This window comes from Stegodyphus dumicola, chromosome 8 (assembly GCF_044657685.1).
Source record: "Stegodyphus dumicola isolate Sdum_Otavi_A_Nest chromosome 8, ASM4465768v1".
NCBI lineage: Eukaryota > Metazoa > Arthropoda > Arachnida > Araneae > Eresidae > Stegodyphus > Stegodyphus dumicola.
Window position 1 is genome coordinate 5660210 of NC_140775.1, and position 22147 is coordinate 5682356.

General features: G+C 35.1%; 1 protein-coding gene across 1 annotated transcript; it reads right to left on the reverse strand.

The window, feature by feature from the left end:
• Positions 1-3666: 3666 nt before the first annotated feature.
• Positions 3667-8435, reverse strand: LOC146995626 (52 kDa repressor of the inhibitor of the protein kinase-like). The gene is made up of 3 exons (XM_085821531.1): positions 8272-8435; positions 7536-7631; positions 3667-6296 (listed from the first exon to the last, which is right to left on the reverse strand). The coding sequence occupies exons 1-3, from the start codon at positions 8424-8426 to the stop codon at positions 6068-6070; spliced, it is 480 nt and encodes a 159-aa protein (XP_085677657.1). The 5' UTR covers positions 8427-8435; the 3' UTR covers positions 3667-6067.
• Positions 8436-22147: the final 13712 nt, after the last annotated feature.

Consider the following 22147-nt stretch of genomic DNA (forward strand, 5'->3'; position numbering starts at 1 on the left):
CAAATTTATATTCAAAATTTACCTCCAATAGCAGTAGCGTCCTGCTATATGCCTCCAAGAAAGGGACTAAATTTTCTCCCTGATCTTAAAAAACTTAGCGGAGTCTTAAATAATATGATTATTGCAGGAGATTTTAACGCCCGCCATAGAAGTTGGGATTGCGTCACTGCCAATAACTATGGCGATAAGCTGAAAAATTGGGCTCAGGGCGCCCACATCCAAATTATTGCGCCAGGAGTACCTACGCATTATCAGTTTCCTGGTGGCATAGGTGCTCCATCCATTATTGATTTGGCTCTGTTCAAAAATATACCGTTAGCTCATTCGTTACAAGTGATTCCGGAATTGTCAAGTGACCACTACCCGGTTCACCTCCGGCGCTAGTCTCCACGAATTGGGACAATTTCCGGCATATTTTGACTTCAAAAATTTACCCTCCCTCAAAATTAGCAATAATCAAGAAGTTGGTAACTCTATTGAGCAACTCACCAGCACAATCAAAAGTGCATTTGATGCGGCCTCATTCCCTAAATTTAGACCAAATTATTCCAAACTCCCGGCGAACATTAAGGACAAAATCAAAATTAAAAATCGTCTTCGTAGAGATTGGCAACGAACCCGAGTTGAAACTACCAGAACCCAACTACGAAGACTCCAGAACGAGATTAAATCTGACATCAAAAGGTATTCAAATGACAAATTTAACACCTACCTTAAGTCCTTAAAGACTACAAATAACAGCCTTTGGGAAGCTAGCGCTCGGCTACACAAACCAAAAAATGACATCCCCCCTAATGGACACGGTTAATAACCGAATGGCAATCACAGACACAGACAAGGCTGAACGCCTTGCAGACAGTCTACAGGAACAATTTTCACCTAATACTGGACCTCTGTTCGATACCTGCACTCCGCATGGGCGAGAAGTCCAAATACAGGTTGACAATTTTCTTGCCACAGCTCCTGACTCAGGAGAACCCATAAAAACAACAATGACTAAATTAGCGTATGTTATACGTGATTTAATCCCCAAAAAGGCACCCGGTCTGGATAACATCAATAATCGCATGATCAAAAATCTCCCTGATAAATTTATATTTTACCTAGCATTTTTGTTCAATACTATGCTAAGGCTAAAATATTATCCTAATAGCTGGAAAAATGCTTGTGTCATACCCATCCTAAAACCTGCTTCGGACCCAAAAGTCCCTCAAAATTATAGGCCGATCAGCCTCCTGTCTTCACTAAGTAAACTTTACGAAACTATATTGCTTAGACACCTGAAAGATTTCTGCCGAAACCGAAATATCATTATTCCACAGCAATTCGGATTTCGAGCTAAACACTCCACTCAGGCTCAGCTACTGAGAGTAGTGGAAATCATTCATGCGGGTGCTCGCAATGGAATGCCGACTGCAATCGTTTATTTAGACGTAGCGAAGGCATTCGACAGGTGTTGGCACATCGGCATTATTTACAAGCTCATGCGACTCGGACTTTCGGCTGACTTTGTGCGACTAATTCACTCTTATCTAAGTAATAGGCATTTTTGTGTGAAAGTTAAAAATTCTCTCTCTTCCCCCCGCCCTATCCTGGCCGGTGTACCTCAGGGAGGAATAATTAGCGCGTACCTTTTCAACCTGTATGTTAATGACATACCTCAATTACCCACTGTTGATCTTGCACTTTATGCAGACGACACTGCCATTATTTCTCAACACCCAACTCTCCACCACACATTGCATCATCTCCAGCAATACCTGTCAGATTTAGAGTCCTGGCTCGTTGACTGGAAAATTAAAATTAATGTTGCAAAGAGTGCCGCCACCGTTTTCTTCTCCAGAAAAAGGAATGTTCACAGCCAACTCCAACCACTCAAGCTCTACAGTGAAAACGTACCTTGGGTGGATTATTATAAATATCTCGGAGTTTATTTGGATGCGAAGCTCATCTGGGGCGTCCATATTTCCTATACCATCAGCAAAGCCAAAACTACAAGAACCCAACTCATGCAATTAATATCCAGAACCAGCCACCTCTCTCTCCGGAACAAGCTACTACTCTACACAAGCACCATCATGCCGATCCTGACATACGCAGCTCCCATCTGGGCCACAGCAGCTAATTCTCATCTAAAGAAGATTCAAGTTTTCCAAAACGTCAGGCTTCGCATCCTAACTAATGCTCACTGGTACGTTCGCAATGAAGTACTCCACTCTGACCTCAAAATTCCTCCCCTTGATGCTTATTTCAAGCATGTTTCGGCAAATTTTTTTCAAAGAATTGAACAGATTAGTAACCCGGTCTTGCATGACATTCCAGCCTACAATCCGGCAGAACCCAGTTCTGCTAAAAGACCTAGGGCTGTCATGGACAGAACCTACAACATCTTCCCTTAGGCGGCCTAAAAGGGTTTGCTAGCTTGATCGGGGAACCTAATCTGGATTAACTACCAGTACTTCATGGGCTTAACCCAACTATACTTAATTGTTCTTACCCCCAGACTTAATCTGGGATCATTTTACACGTAAACATCCCCGTGCTGCTTTATAATATTTATACCTGCCCTTGCCAAGACCTTTTCCGCCAGACTTCTACAATATACAATAGTATTTTAACTTCATCAGAATTAAAATTAGGTATATAAATTCAATAAAAATAATTCCATAGAATTTCACTTTAAAAATGCCTTATACTGCTGTAATTTTAAGTATCCAACTGCTCCAGAATTTTAATTATAATTCAACCTGCAATACAAGCTTCATTTCTGCCTGCACTCCAAATTTACCCTTCGGTTCTTCGCCGTTCAAAGCTTACTCCAGTTTTTCCCACAATTAACATTAATTCTCTTCCTCCGCAACCGCGCTTTTTCGACTCTTTCTCCTTCTTCGGTCAATGACCTCGTCCCTCCCCATGGCTCTTAGCTCATAGCTTGAATACAGTGTCTTACCTTTCCCGAGGCCCGGATTACCGCGCCTCTCTCCATCAGATGACTCGTCTCCATGGCAACCATCCACGCACTTTGCGTTCCGGTTGCCTCTCCATTGTATTCGAGCGCAAGCAGTTGACTCACTGCGGGGGGCTAATCGCCTTCAATTGTGTTCAACGCTTGTTCAAAGAATCTGTAAGGAAAAGAATGAAAGCTTCCATAGACGCAATGTAAACTTGTTTCGCCTCTGCGCCGCTATATCGAGGAACCACGGCTGCTATGCAGTGAAACAGCAGCGCAGGGTGGAATTTAAATAGCGCAGTCCGAGGAGATAGTAATTTTTTTTACTTTGAAATTCCTCAAAATGTTTTATTTTCATACATTTCAGATAAATTGTGTAGCTGATCTTTTATCTTCTAATCTTTAATCGTCTAGATGTTTCGCATAGAACATCCTAAAATTCAATTGCAAAATAAATGAATAAATAAATAAATTTTATTATTTTTATATTCCTTATTTTACCCCTTAACTCTTCTTTCTGTAAACTCACAGAATTGTTATTCTTTTGATATAATATCTAGTATTAATTTATAACTAACATCAGAATTAATAGAAAACAAAATTAACTACTGCTGTGATGTTAGATTTCTAACAAATCTGCAATTAATTACATAAATAACGCTATTTTTCTTTTCATATCAAGCATATTATTAAATATTAAAACAAAGAATAACACATTTGAGGTAAAAAAATGATTTTTATTGACATTTCTCAAGTTTTAGAATATACATATGCAAAATAATTTTAAGCATCTTCACAAATACCAAGACATTTTTTAGACAATTATTTGGAATGACCATTATGAAAACAATGAGCAAATTTTGCAGCCAAGAACCAAAAGCATTTCACTTAAATTAACAAATACAAAATTACACTTAAAAGGCCTTTTAAAGAATTTCACATAAATTATTAAAATAAGTGATTTCATTACTTTTTCATAAAATATTCAATACTTCTTACATTTATTAATACAAGATTAAATACTGAACTTGAAAATCAAACCTTCCAGGTGTTATTAAAACCTGGGAAGAAATTTTATAAATAATCCACTGAATCAAATAAATATTGTTGCAGCTCATCCTGATGAAGATTATTTCAAATTATGAAATTAGAAATTGATTTTTTTAAATAGCAATTACAAAAATGACTATTTTCCATCTTCACTATACATATAATAATTCTAAAAATGCTGTAGCTTGGATTTTACATAATTTTAATTTTGCAAAAATCTATTTAATCCCGAATTATTCGACCAATGAGTACATTTAATTCTGTAAGCTTCAAAAAGAAGAAACACATACCATATAATTCATAATAAATTTTTATAACTCCATATTTAAAATTTTATGAGCAAAATTTGCATGATAACTAACTGAAACAAAAAAAATAATTAAAAACAATTACAGGTACCCCTAAATAAATTGAAAACACTGAATTCATTATAATTATCTGACCTCAAGAAAAAAAAAAAAAAAAAAAAAAATTAAAATAAAATAAAAAAAATTACCAAGAAATTTTAATTATTTGGAATGACTATTATGAAAACAAAGAGTCAAAAGCATTTCACTTAAATTAACAAATACAAGATTACATTTAAAATGTCTTATAAAAGTTGCACAAAAATGATTAAAATAACTAATTTCATTCTCTTGGTCCATAAAATATTCAATACTTCTCACATTTATTAATATAAGATTAAATACTTAACTTGAAAATCAAACCTATAGGTATTAAGCCGTTTTGTAAATAATCCACTGAATCAAATAAATATTTTTGCAGCTCATCCTGATGAAGATTATTTCAAATTATGAAATTAGAACTTAATTCTTTTAAGTAGCAATTACAAAAAATGCCTACTTTCTACCTTCACTATACATATAATAATTCTAAAAATGCTGTATGCTTGGGCTTGGATTTTACATAAGTTTAATTTTGCCAAAAATCTATTTAATAAAGAATTATTTGACCAATGAGTACATTTAATTCTGTAAGCTTAAAAAAGAAGAAAACACATACCATGCAACACATAATGAATTTTTATGATTCCATATTTAAAATTTTACAAGCAAAATTTGCATATAACTAACCAAAACAGAAAAAAATAATTAAAAACAATTAAAAGTACCCCTAAATAAATTGAAAACACTGAAATACATTACAATTATCTGACCTCAACTTTAAAGAAGAAAAAAAAAGAGAAATTTTAATTATTTGGAATGACCATTATGAAAAAAGAGCAAAGTTTGCAACCAAAAGCCAAAAGTATTTCACTTAAATTAACAAATACAAGATTACACTTAAAAAGTCTTACATAAGTTGCACATAAATTACTAAAATAACTAATTTCATTCTTTTTGTTCATAAAATATTCAATACTTCTCACATTTATTAATATAAGATTAAATACTTAACTTGAAAATCAAACCTATAGGTATTAAGAAGTTTTGTAAATAATCCACTGAATCAAATAAATATTGCTGCAGCTCATCCTGATGAAGATTGTTTCAAATTATGAAATTAGAAATTAATTCTTTTAAATAGCAATTGCAAGAAATGCCTATTTTCCACCTTCACTATACATATAATAATTCTAAAAATGCTGTATGCTTGGATTTTACATAATTTTAATTTTGCCAAAAATCAACAGTCAATATTTCGACTAATAACCGTCAATTTTGTTGTACAGCATTCTTTGAGCATAACATGACAGGCGATCCAAACCATCAATTTTGTTGCACAGTATTCTTTGAGCATAACATGACATGTGATCCACTATTATTGACGAGTTATTTCTTAGATAGTGCTATTATTAAGCATATTGAAATAATAACAATAAACAATGTAGATACCTGTTTGTTCAAAATTTTGTCGGCACTGCACAGGAATGTAAATATCGCATCTTTGGTGAACAGTAATCGTGATCTTTGAAATGTGACGAACATATTAGTGCAGTTTTATACAAATCAGTTGGTGATTTATTTAACAAGTCTTGACAGGCGATCCAAACATCAATTTTGTTGCACAGTATTCTTTGAGCATAACATGACAGGTGATCCACTATTATTGATGAGTTATTTCTTAGATGGCACTATTGTTAAGCATATTGAAATAATAACAGTAAACACTGTAGATACCTGTTTGTTCAAATTTTGTCGGCACTGCACAGGAATGTAAATATCGCATCTTTGGTGAACAGTAATCATGATCTTTGGAGTGTGACGAACATATTAGTGCAGTTTTATACAAATTAGTTGGTGATATATTTAACAAGTCTTGATTACTGCATGCGGGAGCCCATTGTTTTGATCTATAAAAATGAAAACATTAATTTTATATTTTAAATTTCAATAAATCCATTTTCAGTGTTAGTAGAAAAATAGCAAACTGAAAACATTCCTTATACATTAGTTACACAATCTCGAGAAGGATTATATATTTTTTAAGAACAAACATTAAATTATAATTTAAGGAAAAATTCATGTACATAATATGATTTATTACATTTCTGACATATTTATACTAATTCTCTATTATTTTGATCTATGAAAACAAAAAAACAATTTTATTTTCTTTAATTAAAAGAACCTCTTTTCAGTGTTATTAGAAATTTAACCTTGTTAAAAAATTCCTTTTACATTAGTAACAAATTCTGAAACGATTGCATTTCATCTAATTTTATTTTGATGTACGAAAACCAATAATTTTGCAGATATTGTGTTAAATTGTAGTTACCGGTCATAGTATCTAGTTAAACAATTTAGCATTTCTTTGTACAGTTTTGTTAACAATATGACTAAAAAAGGATAAGGCACCAATAAAAAGTACACATTGTTCGTAAAGTGCATCTTTAAAATGTTTCCTTCCTTATTCACACTAATATGTAGTGGTTCCCTAAAGTGTTCGTACACTTATGTTTCAGTGAAATAGTGCTGTGAGAATTTTTTAATATCTATAAATTTATCTTAGCAAAACTCTATAAAAGTATTATAAGAATACAGTAAAACTTTGGGGGGGGGGAATTAATAATTAAAAAGTAACAAAAAAGTTACCTCACAAAAATCTTCATGCACTTTAAAGAAATCTGCAGACACTATTATGAAATATTGCAGTTAAATTTCTGTCAGTTTTTGTAGGATATCCTGCAGCATTCAAGCTTGTAATACATAAATTACAAAAATTATCCTCTAAAATATTAGAAGAAAAAATTTTTAAAAAATTTGGTTTTATTCAAAATCACTTCGAGATATGAGAAAATATTGGGCTTTATAATCAAATTCAATTCCGGGCTACAGCGCATTTTTTACAAATTCTTAAAGTGTATGAACACTTTTGGGAGCAACTGTATCACAAGCACAGTTATCTTGAATATTTACAGAAGAACACTGAACTATTTGTCCATGATGAGGAACACTTAATGGAAAAAAACAAGCTATTTATTTAAATTATTCCAAATACATGAAATATTTGCTTCTCTATCAAAAATTGAGATATATATATATTATTAATTATCAAAGCTTAGTTTCTTTTAAACTTAGAAATGATTTACCTAATAGGATCCTTAGGAAATCTGAAAAATTTCCTGTCTGGTGTTTTTCGAGATGTCCCACAAACACTACAGCGATACCAGGATTTGGGTTGTTTGCTAAGTAAAAGATAGATTGAGTTAGTCTGTTATTCACTAAACCACATCAAATATTGAGAGAAATCAAAATTATATTTTTATAATAATGAATATAAAATTTTCAAAAATAATCATAAAATACGAAAAATTGTATATAACTATCAATATACTACATTAAAAATAGTCTTCAGTGGCCACTAATATTAACTAAGTTTATAAATTTTCTCAGATAAATTATTTGGTAATTAAAGCATAAATTTAAAGCTGAAGCGTAATACAATTTATTAATAAAATTAATTTATGCAATCATACATGCCATTAGTTACCGCATTATTATAAATGGCAAATTTATTCCTGATCGCTCGTTTTGTCGTAATATTATTATTAGTTGACTTTAAAGCTTAAAACTCAGTAAAAAAATTTGGAAAGAAATAGCAATATGCCTGCAAAAACTATAGTATTTGTTTGCCATATGATTAATTATATAAATTGAGATTCATATGCTAAAATGCAAAGTTAATATATTAAGAATGAAAATCTAGCTGCTGTGTGATACAATGAGACAAAATATTTTTGGAGCTTGGGAATCAAAGTTAATGTACTATACAAAATCAATTTTTAAAATCTATGATAGGTTTTCGAATTAAAAAAGCAAGCTTACCTCACAGAAAGAGAATCGGGTGAATTCCGGTGATCGTCCTTGCGAAACATCCATCTTATGATCAGCTTAAATAACCAGAGAAAAGAACTGAAAAAAACTTTCAATGAACCTCTTCGAACAACGTGGTAAAAGATTGCTAATATGGCTGACGACATGCCGGTTTCTTGCCTGCTATTTCGCACATGCGCAGAAAGGTACGGAGGGTGGATGGATTGCCCCTTTAAAATAAGCTTCAGGGACATACGCAGAGTGTCTCTTCAGTCTGGCGGAGCCACATTTGCTTCGGGAAACCTTTACTTCTCCTTAGAGATTCTTTGGCTTGTTCTCTCCTCCTGTGTCCAAACAAGAGGACTCTCAACGATTCTTGATTTTTAGCTTATCTGCTTCTTTCGTTAACTTTAGCCACTGCTTTTTGTCTTATTTAATTCATTTCTCTGAACGATGATGTGGAGGTTATTGCATTTAATTGCAAAGGTACTTCGTGATTCAAACGCCTTGGTCCTTGGTCAAAACCAACATAGACCAACTCAGAACAGTAGATACACCAATGGAAAAACTACTCATCTTATTTAATATATGTGAGGAAGCTAATATCTTTATTTAATGCATTAGGGTATAACGTTGCGCGCCTCCAACTTGCACGCAACCAAGAGGTGACTGTGAAAACTTGTATAAAAGATAGAGCCTTGTGAAGGGTTTAAGTCCCTTTTTATTCAACGTAATAAATTACAATTGCGTGCTCTTGACTCTTACAGACTGTGCCAACTTGGCAGTCAAATAAAAATAATAACCTGAAAAGAAAGTAAAGACAAGATTCTAACTACGAGGCTCTCTAAAATAACTAACTCACCGCGTTTTACAATACCGCTGCTAATTCAGCAGACTTGAAGCTCACTGGAACGATTACCACTACTTCCCGCCAAGCACATAGGCCGCAACGCGGGGTTCTTCAATTCTCGCTAACTACCTCCGCGCTCGTGCAGTAAGAATATCACACCGAACTTGTTTCCTCTCTATTTAAATCAGAATAATTCCGCTGATAATTTGAATGCTTGCGCGTTCTACTCAAATTTACATATTCTGGCATTGGCAGTTCCAGGGGAAAGTAAGGCTTGACAGGAAAGATAGTTTAAACTTAAAATAAATGTTAGTTAAAATAAATATAAACCCTACATTTGCCGCTGCCAGAATTTGGAAAACTTGGAAGCAGGTCCTATAAACGACCTGTTGTAAGTTTCTCTAATTCTGAACTAATTGGCGAGAACCTCGTTTACACAAAAAAAAAAAAAAAAAATCTTATGTAACCATTTGTATACTAAAATTCTGTTGAACGTTACAAAGCTCTCTTCTTACAGCAACTTTTCCTGGACTTCATCAATCAATCTTGGTCTTTCCTTCCAGCATCTGGAAGGAATAAGTATCAGTATCTTTCTACATACATTATAATTTACACTTTCTTGACACAATAAATTTTTGTTTTTAACGATTCGTTTTTCTAAGTTATTGCTTACTTCACATTCATTCAATTTTTCAAGCATTAATTTAACTTTACCCTGGCTCTCCACCGTGTGTGGTGTCAAACGGGAATATTCGTGTTTTAGTCTTACAACACTTCCCCTAACCACCATGATTTGTTAGAATTCAACGACCAAATAGACACACCTTACTCGACATTCTACAACTCAATGAGCTACTTTAATAGTCTTAAAAATTCAAATGTAGGTGGAGAACCCTACAAAACACATTCATTCTAACTTCCCCCTCATTCATCTTTAAACATGCAGGCTTTCGCTCTAAAGCATGACTTTACAGTTTAATACTTAAATTTTGACTTCATTGCTTTTAAGCATTCACTTTTAGCATCTACAATTTTATGCTTCTAGACTAAATTCTACTTTTACATAACCTTCAAGTATTTACGTACATTTACAAATTTTTAATCCATATGCTTTTTACAATTTACCATAAAATGAATAAGAGAAAATAAATTTTTACTTTACTCATTCTTCGCCAAGCTGGCGGCACTGAAAGTAAAATTCTTATTAATACAAGAATACGAAGTTATTTTTATCTTCGGCCAAATTTTGGCTTTAACATAACAGAATTAGTCTTTCGACCAACAGAAAATTCTTGTTTTTAGCTTTTACACTTAAAGAAAATAATACTTTTGCCTTAGCTAAATTAAGTAAAACAAAACTAAGTCTCAACCGAGACATATTGACTTTCGTCAAAACATAGAACTTCGTACTTATGCATAACATTTCGGAACAAAAGAGAAAAAAAAATTTATAGAAGGTTTTAACTTATCTTTGAGTTTTCGATGCTTGAAACTCCGTCATTCGTTTTTGGCAGAATTGATCCCAAGTTAGAGGTTTCATGGATGTCAATCTTCTCCTTATTGATCTCCGAGTGTCGTCCACGTTGCTTTTTCTTTTGCGTCCTCTACATGCTGGCCTCTTGGCGGAGTAATCGTCTGGTTGTTGGCCTTTTCGTTTCCCCCTGGGACGGCTGGTCTTGACGTCCTCCGGTCTGGAGTCCTTCTTGAATTTCTTCTGTTCCTCGTATTTTTGTGCCTCCTGTTGGCGTTTCAGTTTCCGGAACGGCGGACTTGCTGGCACCTGACTCTGTGGCCGTGTGCGCGTTCTCCTTGATGTGTAATTTCTCCTGCTATCCTTTGTAGGTGGTGTTTTTCTCTTTACCACGGTTTCTTTACCCGGTGCATCTGTATTTTTGTTTTTCTTAAACGCTGGTAGTGGTGGTGGTAGTGGTAGTAGTTTTATGGCGCAAAGCTCAATAGGCCATATGCGCCAAACACAGGATTCTCTTTTAACATATAAACTAAAGGAAAAAAAATATAAAGACAACAGCACACTTTTAAAATCGAGGCAAGTAAAAAGATATTTAAATGATGGGATGAAAATGCTGATTATGACTTTAATAATGAGATATGCAGTATAGATATAAAATCCTAAAACATCTGATTAATTAAAATTCCAACATAAAATCTCAGGACAAAAATCAAATTAAATAATAGAAACCTGTTTCCTTGAGGTAGTGAAACAAATTATTATTGACCTCTCTTCCGATTAAACGGTCGAGAGGCAGGTCGCAGCTATTAAAATACTTCTCACGAAGATTATTAAAATATGAACATTCAATTAAAATGTGATAAACTGAAAGACAAACATTACAAGTTGCACAAATAGGCTCGTTCTCAGCTTTCAGAAGGTAGTTATGTGTCACTCTACTGTGACCAATTCTAAGGCGAGTCAAAAGAACTTCCTCCCTGCGATTGCTAGTAGTATCCCAATGCTCTATTTTAGACTTCACCCTTCTCAACTTGTTATGAAGTTGAAGGTCCCAAAGTTGCTGCCATTTCTTTCGGATCTTCTCTTTTATGACACAACGGATATCTTTAAAAGGGATGAGGCGGCCGGACATTTCAACAGCAGATTTCGCTGCGATGTCCGCTAGCTCATTGCCCTTTATTCCTGTATGTCCGGGGACCCAGCAGTACAAGAGTTCAAATCCACGACATGTCAATTTAATATTCAACTTGAGAACATCCACTATCACAGGATTCTCAGTGCTAGAAAAGGATTCTAAAGCTTTCAATGCACTGTAGGAGTCCGTATATACAATGAATTTTCGATGGTGCAGCGTTGAGATGTACAAAAGCGCATAATATATGGCAGTCAGTTCGGAGGTTAAGACAGAGGAAGCGTCGTGTAAACGTCGGCCTTCCATGTGGTCACCTATTATAAATGACATGCCAACATGGCAAGCTGACTTAGAGCCATCCGTATATATCGGAACATAACTCCTGTAACTATGCCTGTGCTCAGCAAAAATTTGTCTGTAGATGCTCTCATTAGTAGTTGTTTTTCCGTAATTGTGGAAAATGTCAAGAAGGTGGATTTGTGCATTTTCCCAAGGTGCAATTTTAAAATGCTGTACTGCCTGTGGGGAAATATGAGACAGGGAGAATTCTTCAATGAGGGGACGAACTCTAACAGGAAAAGAAGGCACACAGGATGGACGTGCCTCAAATAAAAGGTCACAGCTATTGTCACATATACACAAGTTATAAGGATGGTCAGGTTGAGATAAAATATTAAAATACTGTAAAAGAGACAACTCCTCACGCCTCAAACGGAGTGATGGTTCGTAACAGTCAACATAAAGGCTTTGGACAGGAGACGTCCTGAAGGCTCCAGAACAAATCCGTAGAGCCTGGTGATGAACAGGGTCTAGTTTTAACAACACTGAAGACCGAGCGGATCCATAAATAGCTGAGCCGTAGTCTAGTCTAGAGCGAACAAGAGCTCTGTAAATTCGAAGCATGGAGCAACGCTCTGCACCCCAGGAGGTATTCGCCAGGACTTTTAAAATATTTAAAATTTTTATACACATTTTTCTCAAGTTTAGGACATGAGGAAGGAAAGTCAATTTTTGGTCGAACATCACCCCTAAAAATTTTACTTCAGATGCTACTGGAATCACAGACCCATTAAGGTATAATTTAGGCTCAGGATGGAGACCTCGCTTTCTACAAAAATGCACACAGACAGTCTTCTGTTTCGAAAACGTAAATCCTTGTCTTTTTGCCCATTCCTGGATCCTGTTCAAGGCGATCTGGAGCTGTCTCTCTACATGTCTCATATCCACACCTCTACAGCTAATTTGTAAATCATCAACATATAAAGACCCTGAAATGGTGGGAGGAAGTTGTTTTAATACAGAATTTATTTTTAGGCTGAAAAGAGTTACACTGAGCACACAGCCTTGAGGCACACCCTCTTCTTGTTCAAAAACATCAGACAAAACAAAGCCAATCCTTACTTGAAATGTTCTAGTATTCAAGAAATTCTGAATAAAAATTGGTAGGTTGCCGCGCAAGCCACTCTCGTGAAGATCCCGAAGTATACCGTATCTCCATGCCTTATCATATGTTTTCTCAATGTCAAAAAATACCGAGACAAGGTGACTCCTTCTTACGAAAGATTTTCGAATGGATGTCTCTAAAAGGAGCATATTATCTACGGTAGTTCTCCCCTTTCGAAAACCGCTTTGATAAGGCGATATAATTTTATTCTTTTCCAAGAAGTAGACTAGGCGGCTGTTTACCATCTTTTCAAAGAGTTTGCAAACACAACTGGTAAGGGCAATTGGCCGATAGTTGGAGGGATTTCTTGGATCTTTCCCTGGCTTCGCAATAGGAATTACAACAGCTCTCCTCCATGCACTGGGAAAAGTACGCTCCTTCCACACTCTATTGTAAAATGTGAGAAGGGCAGTCAGTGACTTATAGGACAGATGCTTTAGCATTTCATAATAAACGCCATCCAAACCCGGACAAGACTTATGCGTCTGAAACAAAGCTCTCCTTAATTCCAGCATAGTAAAGTCTCTATTGTAAGGCTCAGAGTTGGAAGAGTTGAATGTGATGGGATTTATTTCAGAGTGATGCTTGATAGAGAGAAATGCAGGTGAATAGTTTCTGCTTGAAGAAACGGCAGCAAATGTCTCACTAATAGTATTCGCAATTTCTTCTATGGAGCTAATCACTCGGCCATCTTTTTCCAAAAAGGAAAGTGAGTGGTCTTTATATATGCCGCATGCTTTTCGAACTCTTTCCCAAACTCGCTTACTAGGCGTGGAGGATGTAATTGAGGACACATAGGAAATCCAAGAATTCCTTTGGCTCTGCCTCCTTACTTTTCGTGCGTTTGCTTTGGCTCTTTTAAATGCTATGAGGTTTCGCAGAGTAGGATATCTATGAAAAATACCCCATGCTTTTTTCTGTTTTTTCAGTGCTTCATGACAGTCGCAATTCCACCATGGTTTCGAATATTTAAATATTTTTCCTGATGTTCTAGGAATGCAAAGCATAGCTGCCTCAATAATAGTATTTGTAACAGCATCAACAGCATCATCGATGTGCGCATCTTCTACCATTTCATCTGTCAGGTCTGCAATGGAAGAGAAGAGTTCCCAGTCTGCCCTATCTAGTATAAACCGAGGGAGTCTAGACATGGGGTTTGCTCCTCTTCGTGCAAGAGACACAAAAATGGGATAATGATCGCTGTTGTAGAGATCACTTCCGACACTAAAAGTGCAAAATGGCAACAGAGGTGGTGAACAGATGGCAAGGTCGAGAGCGTGGAATGTCCTTGAAGGCTCATGGAAGTAAGTATCCTGCCCATTATTCAGGAGACAAAGGCTATGATCTTCGATCATCTGCTCTATTTGTCTTCCTCGGCAATTTGTATCTTTACTACCCCAGAGCGGATGTCGTAATATAGTTTCTGCCTATTTCTTGCCGTATCCGAGGTTTTAAGTGCCTGATCAATTAGCTTTTGCACATCTTTTTGTTTAAACTCCTGCTCTCTTTGTTGCACAAAGAATAATTTATCTAAAGGCGTAATTAATTTTCAGCCTAAGAATAATTCTGCTGGAGTTTTTCCCGTAGTATCATGATGGGCTGTTCTTAAAGCATAAGCTAATTCATTTATGTAGCCATCCCAGCGCTTGTGATGTGTGCTCACGTAACTGCGAATTATTTTTACTATGTTTTTATTAACTCTTTCTGCTATGTTAGCCTGTGGTCTATACGGAACCATTTTGATATGGCGTATGCCAAGTCCATTGCATGTGTTTTCAAATATTTGACTAATGAATTGTTTTCCGTTATCGCTAATGACTTTTATCGGTGCACCGCATTTTAAAATGTATCTGTGTAAGAATGCATCTGCGACTGTTTTGGCTGACGCGCGTTTAAGTGGAACAATTTCTATCCATTTTGAAAAATGATCTACTATTACTAAAAGAAAACGATTTTTATTTAACTCGCTCTGGGGGAAGGGACCAAGGAGATCTATGCCTAAAATTTCATTCGGAAATGTAGCGCGAATGCTATTTAAGTACCCTGCCGGGCTGTAATTAATATCATTTATTAACTGACATTGATTGCAGGACCTGACATACGCCGTTACTATTTTGTATAATTGCGGGAAATATACCGCCTCGCGTACCCTTTTTATAGTCTTTCTGACCCCGAGGTGGCCCGCTGTTTTTTCTTCGTGCAACTCCTTCAAAATGCTTAATCGAAGCGAGGCTGGGATGACTGGCTTATACTCAAGATTTTCGTTTGTTGTTTTCGTATAAAATAATAAATTATCTATTATTTCATAGTTTTGTGCTCTATTTCTTATCGCATCGATATCTGTAAGCTCAAAGCTTTCGGGGTCTTTCAAATAAGCATAGATATTTCCAAATTCAGGATCAGCTTTCAGTTCAGTAATAACCGTATCTCTAGAATCTAAAATTTTTGAAGTCAACACAGCGCATTTAAGTTCATTTCCTTCATCGTCCAGTTTTATACGAGAAAGTGCGTCAGCTACATTGTTTTCCTTACCCGGTTTATATTTTATTGTGATAATATATTCTTGGAGTTTTAAAGCCCATCTTATTAACTTGGGCGTTAGGTTTTTTCCCGAGTAAAGTCTACCAACAGCCGCATGATCCGAAAAGACTGTTACTGGCGATTTGCCGAAATAAACTCGAAATTTGTGTACAGCCATTAATACGGCTAATGTTTCTCTTTCTGTAGCTGTATAATTCCTTTGTGTCTGATTCAACGTTTTACTAAAAAATGCCAGCGGATGGTTATTTTGCATAAGAATCGCACCCACCGCATAGTCTGACGCATCTGCTGCAATTTCCAGGTTTTCGTCCCCCTCAGGGAATTTTAAAACAGGGGCATTAATAAGCGCTTCTTTTAATCTTTCAAAAGCTGTGTTAGCTTCCGCTGTCCACGTAAACTTACTCTTTTTTCTTTTGATTACTAAGAGTGGTTCAACAATATTAGCGAAATCTTTTATGAAAGATCGATAGTAAGAACATAATCCAAGGAAAGATGAAAGTTTCTTGGCGGTGTTGGGCGGTGGGAAATTCTTAATAGCTTTTATTTTTGAATCTTGCGTTTCTATACCCTTTTGCGAAATTTTATAACCGAGATAGTTAAGTTCTTTAGTTGCGAACTTGCATTTTGAGGCGTTAATTGTAAGACCGGCCTCTTTTAATAATTAAAAACTTGTTCGAGGTCATTAATGTGTTGTTCCAACGTACTACGTTATAATTATATCATCTAGATAAATTAAAGTTGATTTTCCTAGGACAGGCTTTAGAACAATGTCCATAGCTCTCTTTATCCAAGCCCTTTTATCCGAAGGAGGAAACTCGTTCTTTTTCCTACATAGTACGACTGGACTCGCGTACTCACTATTTATGGGCGTTATTATTTTATTCTTTAACATCTCCTGAATATGTTCTTCGATGATTAGGTCTTTTTGTTTATCATAACGATACGGTTTAGTCCTACAAGGTTTTTCGGCATTTAATTGAATCTTGTGAGTTACTATCTGGCAGTTTCCTGGTTTTTCTGAAAACAAATGAGAAAAATTACTCACCACTTGCTGTATTGCTTTACTTTCATGGTCATTCAGATGGCTAAGGTCCACTTCAGGTGTCTCCACAGGTTCCACCACCCTCTGGTCCATCTCCAACACCCCGAACTATCTTGAAAATTTAATTTGGCCCTCGCGGCCCTTAAAAAGTCCATACCTAAAATAAGAGAGTGTTGCAGGTCTTTCACCACAAAAATTAATACTTTGAGACTTTCCTCTTTTACCTGTAAGTTTAATGATAATTTCCCGATGCAGTGACATGTTTTTCCTTGCGCCGCTATAATTTCCGTATTTTTGGTTTTAAATAGTCGTATCCTATAAAAATTCTTTTTGAAGAAATTTTCACTCATAAAATTTCCTTCTGCTCCTGTATCGATGAGGGCTTCTACTGGTACATCGCCAACCAGGACTTGTATAATTGGTAGCTGTGAGTTTTTTACGATGACCGTGTTTAAATGTCTATTTGAGGGTTTTTTTAAAACTTCCGGGGTCTGGACCCTCCCTTTCACAGGCCCCTCTACTCGTTTAAAGCTTTCCTTTCAATCTGTGTCTTCTGGGTACGCGGATGTTTATTTTCAAATTTTCTTTTTGGGCCTTGACCTTCGAGTTTCGATGCGTTAGCTTGATAGTTCTTTCCCCCATAAGAGCGATTTCCATTTCTGGTTTCCTCCTTCCTTCGGGTACTTTGAGAATATGTTTCCCCTCTCGCTTTTTCCGCTATTCTGCGATTTTGAAACTTCACCGCCAATTCGAAGAGTTCCTGCAATGTTCTTGGGTTTCTAATTTCAAAGTAGTCTTGAACAGCGGGTAACAATCTTGGTAATATTATTTCAATAATCTCCGCATCGGGTTTCTTTCCATACAGCATATTCGTTAGCTTGATTTTTCGTAGAATAAAGTCCGTCAATTCTGCTGTATCCCGTTGGTAGAAACTATATAGTTCGGCTTCCAGCCGTGCGCGATCTTTCACTATGGGGAAGGCCTTTACTAACGATTTTTTGAAATTTTCAAATGTATATGTCTGGCTTGCAAATTCCCCTAATAAAAATTTACCTATATTTTTCCACCATAGCGCGGCCTGTCCTCTTAGTGTTGATGTGACGATGGCAACTCTTTGTCTTTCAGGCACAGGGTAGAGCTGAAAGTGGTTTTCTAGACCTTCGAGAAATACCGCCACCGAATTTTTTCCGTCGAAATGGACGTTTGGCTTGATTGACGCTCTCAAAGTCTGGACCAGGTATCCAAATCCTTCTAACTGAGTTGTCATTTCTTGGTGTTGTCCAGCGGCTTCCATACAATTTTCGGCCATTTCAGTTCGATAATGGTTCGGGCGCCAATATAACGTTGCGCGCCTCCAACTTGCACGCAACCAAGAGGTGACTGTGAAAACTTGTATAAAAGATAGAGCCTTGTGAAGGGTTTAAGTCCCTTTTTATTCAACGTAATAAATTACAATTGCGTGCTCTTGACGCTCACAGACTGTGCCAACTTGGCAGTCAAATAAAAATAATAACCTGAAAAGAAAGTAAAGACAAGATTCTAACTACGAGGCTCTCTAAAATAACTAACTCACCGCGTTTTACAATACCGCTGCTAATTCAGCAGACTTGAAGCTCACTGGAACGATTACCACTACTTCCCGCCAAGCACATAGGCCGCAACACGGGGTTCTTCAATTCTCGCTAACTACCTCCGCGCTCGTGCAGTAAGAATATCACACCGAACTTGTTTCCTCTCTATTTAAATCAGAATACTTCCGCTGATAATTTGAATGCTTGCGCGTTCTACTCAAATTTACATATTCTGGCATTGGCAGTTCCAGGGGAAAGTAAGGCTTGACAGGAAAGATAGTTTAAACTTAAAATAAATGTTAGTTAAAATAAATATAAACCCTACAAGGGGAAAAAAAAATTTGAAAAAAATTTTCCATGTCCAAACACACATTTAATTTCACAAAAATCACTACTTGCATGGGACCCCTCAGCTCTCAACCAGAAAAGCACTTCTCTCATCCACCATTGGCCATTCCTCGTCATGTGACCTGATGTAAAGCTAAACCAAACATGGACTATAGTGTACTAGATCTTCTAGTACACTATACATGGACCTTATAAGAAATAGACTAACCCAAACGGATTTTCTCCCTCGTCTGAGGCGTTGCCGGCTGTCACCTTGATCACATCCGGAGGAGTAGGGACGACTTGCAGAAATTTAACATTGGTTGACTATTGCAGCCTGTATAAGTATAATTATCAAGAATAAGCTGTATGTAGCGCCTCATTTCACAAATTATAATTTCTATATATTTTTATTTTTGAAATTGAGATTAATTTTTAAAACTTTAGCATATTTATCAAGCATAATTAACGTTCCAAATAATTATAAAGCTATAGCATGCTTTCAGGGCTGGATATTTTTTTAGCTTTTCCTATGCTGTCAGGAAATTTGTAACTACTTCTTTTAGAAAATAATATTTTAAATCTGAACTAATAGAAAATTTCAAACAAGCAATTTTCTATTGGAATTTTTATGCTTTTTATTGGTGTAAATAAGTAAAATGTACTAAAATATTTAAAAACGAATTTTTGAAAGTTTTGCTTAAAATTCTAAATCGTGCTGCTTTTTTAAAATTATAGATGAGAATTATAGCACAATTAATTACCTTTATTTTATCTTTTCCCCCCCTTTATTACGCTTAGAAAATTTTATGCTCCGAATTTTATAAATTATTAAAATAATTAATCCACTTTAATGTTAATAATTTAATGATCATATAATCAAATAAATATGATCGTTTTGTAATGTTATTATAGTTTGGAAAATCACTGCCTGAAAATGTTCATTAAATTAAAATTTCTTTTATCAGATCTTGTTTAATTTTACCTTATTTATTTCAAAGCATCACGTACTATGAATCTTATTTAATTTTACTTTATTTTTACGCAAAATTAAGTTCATAAATTTTGTGCTTAAGAGTTTTTACCATTTTACCAAAGTAAAGATGTTTGTACAAGAATTACGCGTGAAAAAAATGCGCGAAATGCAGTAAAAAGTGCTTTAATGAAATATATTAAATCCTATTTGGAAAAAACTGTGGCTTTCATAATCTCATCACTATACAACGTATCGCGTTTAATAATTGAAAAGAGTTATATGATACAAGCGCCATAGGTTTCAGTGTTAAAGTAAACCAGATCGTCTGTAATCTTTCTTGCCGACATGTTGGTGACGCGCGCCCCGCCCACTCGGTTAGTCCATCTCTTATAAGGTCCATGAAACCAAACAGCCTCTTCTCCACCCATCGACACCGCCCTCAATCATGCTACACTCATCGCACGGTTCCTGCCTGCCTTCACGGACTTACTCTCCGGCTACTTTTCCCAGAGTGCATGTATCGTCATCATTTCTTCATCGAACTTCAAAATCCATGCCTTATGTATTGCTTCACCGAGATTATGACTTACAACAACTTTAAGTTCTCCAACGTTCGAAAACTGATGCAAGATCGCTAGGGATAGGACATTCCAGTCCGGGCGCCCTTCAAAAGGAACGCATCGTTCACGCATGATACCAAATGCTCAAAAATTCAAGCACATAGCTTGATTCATTGTAATTAATATATATATATCAATAACTGATCCACGGTATTTTTTAATTAAGATAAATTTGTGGTAAGTTTTGCTTAGACTTAAAAGTAAACTGAAAATGCCTCTTGCAAAATGTTAATTTAGTAAGTCGGCCCAGTAGCGTGGTTTCCACGCACTGCCGAGTGGTCTGTCAATTTTTTTGTCATTCTTCTTCCTTTTTCGAAAGTTTTACTTTTTTTAAATATGTTTTCGCCCATCTTCGCAATTTACTTTTCGAAAATTAAATACATATGCTTTATAAATCCACGTCTGAGAAAAATTCGCGAAATTTACATTAAACTGGGTATCTAAGTACAAGTGGGCGTAAAAGAATTTTTACACTCCTGCAAAATGGGCGGTACAAAAGGATTCAAAAGATTGACCACATTTACAAGCACAATTGACTTACTCTTGAAATGAATATATACGTATTTAGTATAATTTAATGATTTTGCGAAATTGATTTTAATTAAGTTTAGTTGTTTATGCTGATTTTAATATAATCAATGAGCAAATGAAATAAAATAGACTTTTTTAAATAAAGATTACTAAGTTTATCAGTTTTATCAAAATTTTGTCCTATGTTTCTCAGGGATTAGCAAAAATGCAAGATTATGCCTTAAAAATTAACTGAAAGATTAACTGTATTATAAAACCTATTACTTTTTTCTTTTCTTTTTTTAACAATACAGAGATGTTGTATAAATCAGAAGCAAATTTTGGACATTCAAGATATTTCATTTAAAATTAGGTAAAAAAGCAACTTTTAAATTAGCACGTCTAATTGCCCGCGAATTTGATAATTTAAACTTACGCAAAGTTAAGGCTGCTTTTTTGATTATTTAAAGTTTTTCGTTTTTTTCCCTTTGATTATGTTTCATTTATTGTAAGAAAAAAAAAAAGAGAGATCTTTGCAGAAAATTTATGCAATTTTCCTTTATATATGTGCGTGCACGTGGGTATATTGGTACACATAAACATATATATTGGCAATAAATGATCAATTTCAATATTTTTGAACAAACTTCACATTCAAGTTTTGTTCATATACAATATATATTACTTTTAACATTCAGTAATTCGAGTACTAAAATATGCGACATGACAAACTGAATGCTAATTCATTCTGGGTTACTTTAATTACAGCTCAGGTATTATTGTCATTTACCGTAAAATTATCAAAACCCCGCCAGAAGTCCAATCTCTTGGGAAAAAGTTCCGAAAAAGGGAGTTAGCCACACCTCTTTCAACGACACTCTACGCCTCCTCCTTTTCTCTTAGAGATGAGGTTTGTATATTTCATCTCATATACCGTTCTAAAATATTCTAGGTTAAGGTAAATAATTATCATGATTCGATACACATATACTCATCATTTAGAAAATGCTATTAATCACTGCTCATGATTTCTCTTCTGTCATCCAACATAACTCTATTTTTTAATATTTCTCTTAGTACGAATACCTGAATCAATAAATAAGATTTTTTTCTGGTATTTAGATATTACATGGTTTAGTTAGTTTTGACAGACAATGATAGTTTATGAAGACAGTGTCATATTTTTGTGTTGAAAGGTGGAAGATTTCTAGAAATCATTTCGATATTCAGAGTAACTATAAGGTTACCTGTAATATATATGCAAAATGTATACTTTTCCCCCATTTAAAGAAAAAAAAAATAATGTAGAACTAAAGGGCATTATTGAAAATTGTTCAAACTAATGAAAAATGTGTTTTACAACATTTAAATATATGAGAATTATGATATCGCACCAATACAGTA